Source organism: Diprion similis, chromosome 9 (assembly GCF_021155765.1).
Source record: "Diprion similis isolate iyDipSimi1 chromosome 9, iyDipSimi1.1, whole genome shotgun sequence".
Lineage (NCBI taxonomy): Eukaryota > Metazoa > Arthropoda > Insecta > Hymenoptera > Diprionidae > Diprion > Diprion similis.
In genome coordinates this window covers 4,230,317-4,240,647 of record NC_060113.1, presented here as the reverse complement: position 1 = coordinate 4,240,647, position 10,331 = coordinate 4,230,317, and the positions used below count along the sequence as shown (strand labels likewise).

The 10,331-nt window shown below is 36.8% G+C and overlaps 1 protein-coding gene across 3 annotated transcripts; it reads left to right on the top strand.

Moving 5' to 3' along the window:
• The first annotated feature begins 230 nt into the window (after window positions 1-230).
• Window positions 231-9,838, top strand: LOC124410261 (tuberin). 3 transcript variants are annotated; one of them, XM_046888487.1, is made up of 29 exons: window positions 231-324; window positions 691-827; window positions 971-1,170; window positions 1,299-1,502; window positions 1,715-1,889; window positions 2,058-2,258; window positions 2,550-2,691; window positions 2,765-2,913; window positions 3,260-3,432; window positions 3,501-3,669; window positions 3,810-4,031; window positions 4,181-4,451; window positions 4,569-4,693; window positions 4,776-4,940; window positions 5,054-5,219; window positions 5,442-5,638; window positions 5,723-5,839; window positions 5,937-6,118; window positions 6,200-6,416; window positions 6,505-6,966; window positions 7,077-7,257; window positions 7,336-7,531; window positions 7,619-7,805; window positions 7,951-8,160; window positions 8,225-8,394; window positions 8,506-8,857; window positions 8,967-9,107; window positions 9,270-9,440; window positions 9,539-9,838. In XM_046888487.1, exons 1-29 carry the CDS (start codon window positions 246-248, stop codon window positions 9,746-9,748), a joined length of 5,571 nt encoding a protein of 1,856 aa, XP_046744443.1. In that variant the 5' UTR covers window positions 231-245; the 3' UTR covers window positions 9,749-9,838. The 3 variants fall into 3 exon arrangements, with proteins under 3 accessions (XP_046744443.1, XP_046744445.1, XP_046744446.1); XM_046888489.1 differs by lacking the exons at window positions 8,506-8,857; window positions 8,967-9,107; window positions 9,270-9,440; window positions 9,539-9,838 and having other exon boundaries at window positions 7,951-8,164; window positions 8,225-8,342; XM_046888490.1 differs by lacking the exons at window positions 231-324; window positions 691-827; window positions 971-1,170; ... (1 more) ...; window positions 1,715-1,889; window positions 2,550-2,691 and having other exon boundaries at window positions 2,084-2,258.
• Window positions 9,839-10,331: the final 493 nt, after the last annotated feature.

Here is a 10,331-nt window from a genome sequence, read left to right as displayed (position 1 = left end):
TGAACAGGCGCCATTTCTCGCAGACGAATCTTTCGACATCTATCCGTTGTGCAATTGCACTAGGTATTCGGGGTATATCGTTCGGAATCGTTTTTTGTCGGCGGCTATTTTCTTCTCTCTATACTCCGTTTGACATGACCTATAAGTTGCCTGTGGACATGACGGATATGACGAACGATTACCGAGATGCCGAATTTCATCCGCAATTTTGAGTAACGTAATAGAAAATAAATATACAATAAATAATGTCAAAAATGACTTCGAAGGATAAGGATAACAAAAATTTTCATGACAAGCTCAAGCAGTTTTTCGGTCTAAACAAAGGTAACAATCTTCATTTATATTTTAGTTACGGGACTATTATCACTTTTATTTCTCAATTTCTCAATTTTGTAATATGTCAACCTATCTATATGTGTGTAGAAAAATATATGTACAATTGAGAAGTTCATCCTCTAGTTATTTGGAATTATATTCAACTTTCGCGAATCGCGTATCAAATAGACGAGTGGTGATTATAACCTAAAACGACGCTGTGTTCTCTATTTACATACTTCAAACAGATAGCACAATAACCATAAAAACACTTGCCAAACAGTTGAGCCAATTGATTGGCAGTGATTTCGGTAACTTTTGTTCCATGTTTCATTCTTTCTTTCATTCTTGCCTTATATTCTTACACCTGAACAGGAAATTTCAAAAGTCGAGCGGATTTCACACTTACTGCAGAGATTGAAAAGGAAATTGGCCCAGATTCTCCCTTACAGCATCGGGCCAAAGGAATCAAAGACCTTTGTGACTCGGTCCTGAATCATCAATGGGAAGAGGTACGTGAACATTGGGTAGTCTTCCTCCACGCAAAAGGTTGTTTTTTTCCATACGTGTAACAAGACAAACAACAGTTGAAAACAGCTTACATCTTCGAATAAAAAATCAAATTAAATCGACTACTGATGCATTTTTACTTTAGACAGCAGCAGAGCGCTTATGGCTCTTGGTCCAAGATTTGCTGGTGAAGGACAAGGATGTACCTCGAGAATGTAGACATTTGACACTCCAGTTTCTCCGGTGTCTTGTGCAAGGGCAATACACCAAATTGTCTTCCATAATGCGAGTGAAATTTTTCATGGTGGTTAAAAACCATGAAATACCAGAGGATATTGGACCAAGGTAGTGCTTGATTGATAAGATTAATTGTTGAAATCCAATTTCAGAAAATTAAGTTGTATAATCGTGACTGCGTTGGAGTATGATTCAGAAATCATTTCGGTAACTGCAATTGTTTCTATTCCTCACAGATTGGAGCTGCTCCAAAGTTTAACAGAGAATGGAAAAGATATATTACATTTAGAAGAAAGGATAGGACCACTTTTACTTGACTGGATGCCGACTGTGACTGGAATTGATGGCAAAAGAGGCGCTGAATTTCTGTCATTGCTTGTCAATGTTATTAAATTCAATTCTGCTTGCATAGATGCTGATATTATATCGAATCTAGTGCAGTAGGTATCTGTATGATTTTCTAAATTCAGGGTGAATTTCTACACTTATAGATGTCAACCATTACCGTAACCTTTTATTTGTAATGAAATTTTATACATAATCCTCGTCAGTCAGATTAGGTCTCTTTTTAACAGTTTGACGACTGTTATATATTAGACAAACTACATATTTCAAGTTAACACATGTAAATACATTCCTCATGTTTTTACAGATACATTTGCCATTTGTGCTATTGTAGTAATAGTGCCGAAGTAGTTTCTGGATGCTTAGAAGCCCTTGACGCTGTTGTTTGCTACGGTAATTTACAGCCAGATTCACTGCCGACATTCATTACTGCTCTCTGCCGCAGTGTCAATGTAGAAACTTATTGTCAGATAAGCTGGAAGGTAATATCTATTTGCAATCTATAACTTTCTTACAAATATTTCATTGCAGAAAAAACCAAAAATTCATGTTAAATTCATGTGTTACATGTTGAACAAATAGAAGCATAATATCTGATTCAATTGAAAGTGAACGTAAACTGATTCTTCGATAACTTTCTTTCTTTTTAGATAATGCGAAACTTATTAGGTACGCACAAGGGGCATTCAGCTCTCTATACAATGTGTAGATTACTGCAGGATCCAAATGTTCAGAGAGATGTCGGTTTACTACGCGGAGCTGTCTTTTACATTAATATGGGTCTTTGGGGGACTCACAGAGTTCCGAAGCTGAAATGCACACCCACGTCTGTTTTGCCTTCATTCCTCCAGGTATATTAGAAATTTTCTACTCAAGAAACCAACCTTCCCAACTGGTGAAATTCTTCGTCACTATGTGATATGAATGTTGATGTATTTTGCAGTAATTGTGCATGCATTAAATTTTCTCAAGAGGTTTAATACGTCTTGAAATGATTTGCAGCTGGTCTGCCTGTATCCTTATGCAGAGAAATACCTAAGTAAATTTTCCTGAATCGAAAGAATGTCAAAGTAACTATCTGTGAATGCAAATTTCAATCTATGAAATTCAATGAAATTTATAATCTGCTCATTAATTTTAAGGCGTTGCAATGCAATCATCCAATAGTCATGTATGAAGTTACTCTCAGCATCCAAAGATTGGTCAATAAATATGGAGAAGAGCTGCATGATCCTACCTGGAGTATCATATTAGACATAATAGAGGAAGTAATCATACATATAGGTATGTGTAAAATATTACAATTAATTAGCGTATAACTCATGTTTACAAATTTTTATTACAGTTTTTTTTCCAGAAACTAGCAGTCAACCAGCTTCCGAACAAGTATCAGTAAGTCTGCACGAAACAATCAATAGTATTGAAAATCTCCTGGATAGTGGACACTACAATGGTTGTGTGCAGCGCTTCTATGAGCTAATTGAACGCTGCTCAAACTTCCGTCCAGTAAGTATCTACCATGTACAGCAATGCGATAGGTCTATATACTGCTATAAAAACGTTTACCTGCTATGTGAGGCGTGAAAAAGACAGTATCCTATCATTTTCATTTAGACAGAATTAGAGATGTTTGATTCTCAGTTCAGTTGCATTTATTACAAAGCTTTTATTTCCTCTAAACTATGAAAACTACTTGTTTGAAATTGTTTCGTAGTTGGTTGAGCAAGTTTCATAGTCATATGAAAATATTATAATTTCGATTTGGAATTTATTGAATGGAACAATTTAATTTGATATATACTACAATAGATGCTTTCAAATAACTTTTCAGTTTAATCATAATATTTTTCAGGAAATATCTGTACTCAGATTGATTGGCTATTTGTCCAACTATATAGACCCAACTCGTCATTTGTGGTTATCGAAGCTGAGTACTTTAATGGAACGCTATTTTAAAAATGAAACCAGAACCAATATCAGAGTAAAAACTCTAGACGTATTGACAAAAGTTATAAAAATCAACAGGTATGGAAATTTCCTATCATAAAATAATTCATTAATGTGAAATATTACTTTGCAAACTCTTCTCTCAGATCCAAGTACGAAGATGAGCTAATCGAAAGAATTGTTGTCCCACATCTACTACACCTTGATATGGATCCTGATATTACTATACGTAATGTTGCTACTCATTTACTGGTTGATCTCTGTATCGAGTGTGAAACAAAGCGATGCCTAGAGCTCTTAGATATATTGGAAAAAGTGAGTGCTAGTAAACACCATCATTGGGCTTCCAGGAGATATTCTGCAGTGCAGTTAAAATCTTTATTATGTATGAATGGGCTTCCCTTCGTTGTTTGATTATATTCTGTAAACTGAACATCATTTATCCTGTTGTCTAGATAGTGAACAAGCCCTTTACATTAGAAACTCCAATAGCAGTTGATACTGATGTAAAAGACGTAAAAACCGCTGTGGTTGGGGTGATAAATGTACTGAGCGTAAAGATGTATCATTTACCATCAAGCCATGTAATACGAGCCTACAAATTATTGGTCAATCACCTTGAACAGCACTACAAGGAACCGATGATTTTCCATAACGTATCAACCATCAGGTATTTAGTAAGTAGTTATATTCTTTTCTACTCGTCGTCTAAGGATCTACTTCGTCCATTGGCCATTGATACTTTCTGTGCTATCAAGCAGAATTTGTAATTTATAATTTGATTTGAACTGTTAAAAATAATGTCACAAAATGTTTTGCATTTCAGATATTTGAGGCCTTTTTAAAAATCAGAGCCAATACCTGTTATCATCTGGGTTATCCTGATGCTATTACTGGTGTTGTAACACGGTTTAGTCCTTACTTGGTATTGGAACATGCGCCGGTCGATAGACTTGGAAATAACGTAAACAGTGGAGGGGGGAACAGTCCACCACCGGCTAGTCCCGCACCATCACAGCACATTTTGTGCCAGGTTACCCATATGTCGCTCGCCCATGCCTGCAAATGTGTGGTAACATGTCTAAAGCAGGAAAAAGGTACTTGCCCTTGTCTATTTTAGAGAAAGACTTAGATAATATAAGTGCACATTGTAATAGCCATTATCTGAAATTTTTTATCTTCGAGTCTTGTTCTGTTTTATTTCGATTTACCAGATTGGCGAGTTCTTCATTTGTTGCTTAGAGAAATGCCTCAAGTTATGCAAAATAAAGCACTCATCCTCTCAAGACATAGCAATGATATTGATTGTCTCGCTGCAGCTCTGTGCTCGATGGTAACGGTGAGGATTCTCAGGCATTGCCTTTTATCCTTATATCTGTGTCAATTGACAGCGAATTTTACTGTAAATATAATCTTGGTAGGTGAGTGACAAATCTGTACGACTACCAGAGACTCTATACAATACGCCTCCAAAGTTCACACTGTCCGAATTCCGGGGATTTGTATTTCCGGTATTGGCATCTTTGGCATCATATCACGCACACCTTGAGCCAAATTTGCAACAGCGTTTGATAAAGTGTTTGGAGGTAATAATATGGTTTTAAACTTGTTAAACTTATTCATAAAGCCAAGTACTCAGCGGATGTACTTATTTATAGTCACATATGCTTTAAGCATAACCATTTTCTTACATTCTTAGCTTGGTCTCACCACAAGATGTGCCAGTCAATGTGTAACTAGCCTTACAACTTGTACATTAGAAATGCGTGATGCAATGAACAAGCTTCTGTCCGAGGTTCTACTGAACCTATCAAAAATCTCAGCAACAGTTTACATTGCTATTCCAATACTCGAATTTTTGTCAAGTAAGTGCCTTTACTATTCTACAAAATATGTGAGAATCAAGTCGAAAGATACCAAAATTTGTTAACTATAGGTCAGCCCGTTTTACATTAATCATCTTTCACGTATCTAAACCTATAATATTACTTATAAATAAACAATAACTATAAAATCTAATTTTGCATGCTAGTCAACAGTATAATTTTTTTTTTATGGAATATTCACGTATATATTGATTATTACAGCTCTTACAAGACTGCCCAAAGTGTTTGCAAGCTTCATCGGTGACCAGTATATGTCAGTATTTGCGATATCATTACCATACACCAATCCCTTCAAGTATAATCATTACACGGTATCTCTGGCACACCATGTTATAGCAGTATGGTTCTTGAAATGTCGCCTCCCCTTTCGAAGGGACTTTGTGAAATTCATTACCACAGTGAGTATTTCACAACACTTCATCTTTGATATAATTATATCTGACAATGATATGGAAATTACAATAATAGCTTATTATTTCCAGGGACTCAAAGCAAATGTGTTAGTTCCTTTCGAAGAGGGTCACTTGATGAAATCAGATTTAAATTTGATAAACGAAGATTCATCCAGCAGAAAACGAAGTTCTAGTTTGACTGAACAGGTAACTGGTTTATACCTGTATATGAAAGTAAAAGATAATTATGAAGTATACCCGTAAATATCGGTAGACAGTAGTAAGACTTGATTCCATATTGTAGGGCAGCAGGGGTCGCAGAGAACGGCCTATAATCGCTAATCGTATGATCGGAGAAGGACGAGCTCTAGATCTTAAACCACCTATTGATGAAGCCTTAATGACGTTTCACGTTGAACTTACGGAAACTTGCATAGACCTAATGGCTCGATATACTTTTTCTACTTGTTCTGCCTTGCCAAAGAGGTACACGATATTTTCATGGCTCACTGAAATAGTGGGACGGTGATTGATGATATCACTTTCTGTAAAAAAAATTCATTGCAGACTTCCAACAGCAGATTTTCTACTCAAAGAAGGTCAGTCTATGACTTGGTTATTGGGAAACCGCTTAATCACCATAACGACAAGTGGATGTAGTAGTAAAGCGACGCGTGGTGGACTGTGCGATAATTGTTGGACTGCCTGTAAGTCCGAATCTCTTTCCCCAGAACACACTCTAAGATACACACAATCTTCGTTGCAACGAGCATCTAGTGGAGAAGTGAGTTTAATGAAAGAGTTATCCTTGAAAACGGTAAACAGCATGACTGGTTCCTTACTCAGTTTCAAATGTATTTTATTTTATACAGGGTTCGAAGGAGGAAAATAAACTGATGCGACAATCATCCATTGGATATGGTGGTTCCAATGCTAACACGACTTCAAATTCTCCAATTGAAGAATCGAAGAAGTTACCTGAAGAACCAGAGGCTCCGAAATTGGAATTCCCCAGTGAAAAGTCTGAGCAAGATGTGACTGAGCCTTCAAAGCTTGAACAGATACTTTCTAGTGAGAAACAAGAGGAACATATTCCTTGTGCATGTTGGTGCCAGGGCTGGGCTGAGATTTATGTTAGGAGACCAACCGGCGACATGTCCTGGGTAATGCGAATACAGAATTCAATGCAATTTGAAATATCTCCTTTGGACTTTCCTGTCAATGATATCACAACACTTTATATGCCTACACCACAATTGACAGAAAATAAAAATCTAGAACAATCGACCTATACCTACAGCCATAATCAAGATCTTCAAGCTGAAGATATTCAGGTATGTTGATTCATCTGTATTATTTTTGTTTACCGAAAACTGTTTCAAATTCCGAGGCAATATAAGTATAATCCATGGATATCGAATCTTGACTTTATAAACTTTTGCAGGATATGTTGGAAAAAAATTTTCAGCACCTGAGTATGGAGCCTGAAATTGGATTGCTGAAATCAGTCACTTCGTCATCCATATCGTCAGGACCGATTGCTATCCCAGGATCTCCAGCTCGTCGCAGTCCGTCTCGTCAGAGTTCGCGCGACAGTCTTGAAGGCCTAGAAGAAGGCGATGAAGGTAATTGATTTTTTAAAAATGCCTATTTAGTGTACCTTAAAATTTTACTTAAAAAAAGTATAAATATACCACATTCAGATTTGAGAAGATCGCGAAATCCTGTGCGGAGATCTAATTCTAGTCCTGAAATGAGTGCAAATTGGAAAAATCCATTCCTCAATAAAGACAAGTTGATTCTTCAAAATGATCGGGACCTCGTTGTGGTTGATTCGGAAGGAAAAGTTGACTCTGAAATTAAAAAACATACAAAGACCACGTACGCAAAAGATATGAGGTAATTACCAACATTGTTTCATGGTTCTGATAATAATTTTTCAGAATACCAGATAAATTCTGTAATTAAAAATGTCTGTATCTTAAGAGTCAGCTGTGAAGCAATACCAGAAGAAATTTCGGGAACTGGAACCACCCCGCCCTCTTCGGAAAATTCTGTACATCATCCTTCAGGACTTCGTTCGCAACACTCGTATCCTGGAGCAACACAAACAACGCAAACACCAAACGTCACTACTAGTAACACTGTGCCACCTTCTCCCACCGCTACACAAGTATGAAATTTATCTCTTTAAGTAAAAGACTTCAACTACAATGTTCTGCTTACAACTTACATATGATATACGACTAATGATCGAGTTAATTCTATTGTCAATCTAAACATTTACTAGCATTCTTTTTCTCTTGCCCCAATCGCAGGCTCCAGGAAACTTCTTGTCTCTTCAAAATAGAGGTGTTAGTCTAATGTCTGGTGTCCATTCGCAAATACAAGTATCTACTGGAAAACCGCCGCAATCTCCAACGCAACTTTACTCCCGTTTAAGTAACATCCACGATTCTGGATTGAAACAGTCGCCACTAGCTATTGACACAAAACCTCCAATTGGCAGAAATCATCTTACAGACAAAGTGAGTATGAAAATTTCACAATTGAAGAATATTCCAGAAAAACAAATCACTCTTAATTCTATAGAAAGATGATAAACCCGACCCATCCAATTTACCGCCATTACATTTCCGAGATCGAGGTCATACCATCTCTGTGATGAGTCCTGCTAAAAAATCTCGTGGCGAATGGGATAATATTAGACGTGGAAATTCACCACGTAACAAAGACCCTCCGAGAACTGGAATAAATCCTAGGTAAATGGTGACACGGCTTTTTAACACAAATAATATCAACACTGTCGTAATTTGTGATTGGAGTCTGCCGCTGTGGAGTTATTTTTATTAATCATTCCTTCTTTCTTACAGCTTTGTATTCTTGCAATTATATCACACTGCTCACTTTGGCACTACTACGGAAAAACCGTTGTTAGTTTCTCAAACAGCAGCTGTACAAAGAGCTGTTAAGGTTCTCGACGCAATTCCTCCATATGAAACTCATAAAATTGGTGTAATATATATTGGAATTGGCCAGGTATCGAACGAAGTTGAAATACTTGCAAATCAACACGGGTCTTTGAGGTATGCGGAATTCTTACAGCGTTTAGGAACGCTGATAAAGTTAAAAGATGTCGATTCACAAAGTATTTTTCTTGGAGGCCTTGATCGGAATGGTGAAAATGGAAATTTCGCCTACATATGGCAGGATGACGTTATGCAGGTTTGTCCCGAAATTCTGATCAGTGAATGTTGGATGGTTGCAGTATTGAATTAATCTTCAACTATGTCGAACCTTTTGTATTCCGCTAACACTAATTTAACGTTAACAGGTCATATTTCACGTCGCTACGTTGATGCCAACCAAGGAAAGTGATCCACAGTGTACTGGAAAAAAGTTACACATCGGGAACAATTATGTCAATATTGTGTATAACGAGAGTGGGGAAAATTATAACATACAAACTGTAAAAGTGAGTTTCATTCATTTAATTCTTAAAAACTTGCCAATTTTGTTTCATTAGTATTTTTTAATTCATGACTCTTGGCTAATACACATTTTAAAAGTATCAGTTATATTTTCATCAGAAGCATATCAAGTTGCACCACCAAATTCCAATCATTTGTTTTCATAGGGACAATTCAACTATGCCTGTGTAGTCATTCAGCCTCTTGATCATGGTACGAACAGAGTCACAGTGCAAGCACGTGAGGAACTTGCAAAACACATAGGTCATAGTGAGCCCAAAATTATTTCTGACCAGAATCTCGCTATTCTTGCTCGACAGCTAGCTCTTCATGCCAATGTAAGTGCCTCTTTGGTTGCATAGGTCAACAAGACGTATAAAAACTAGGACAAGTTTGGTAAATACGAGCTACTTATATATTTTCCATTGTTTTATAGCTTGCCTCAATGGTTTCGTCGTCTTTGAAAACTAAAGGACATAATCCATACGCCTCGAATTGGCTCGAAAGACTGCGTCGTATTAAGCAATTAAGAAGCAAAGTCCTACAAGAGTCTGCAGCTAGTAACCCTGACGGACCATCTGATGATTTGTCTCCCAGATCAAACAAAAGGGTCCACATGGATGACTTCACGGAGTACACAACATAATAGTTACCGCTGTAATTTATATTGGATATGAATATGTATGTAACTGTTATTGGAATATCATGTTGAATAAGATATTATTTGGCTAGGTAATCCGTATTCAGTTATCCGTATTATTTCAGAATACCACTTCTAATTTATAGAGTTTAGGTAATCTTTAGAAGCATGCATTCGTATTGCAGAGCAACTCTGTTCTACAATCAAATGTGATTTTTGTATGTATGAAGAAAAATGTACTGTCACAACGTTCTCAATTCGCACGATGAAGGCTATCCGCAGAAAAATGGCGACTTGAAGTGAAGCTATGGGAGGAATTTTTTCCAGCGCTGGACTTGTAGATGTGATTTCGCGTCGTTAATCTCGTTCAACGGATGGATGCTTCAGAGATTGCGGTGAGGGATGAAGACATTCTCGTCATATCTTTACAATCATTGAAGTAAAATTTTTTTTTCCCCCTTTTAATGAGTAAAAGAATGGACCTTCAAATTGATTTAGCTGTCTTTATTCAGCGTAATTTTCACTGATTTTGGAAAGAACTTGAGTAAAATAATTCAAACGATATATACAGGATATTGAGCTAGTTAAA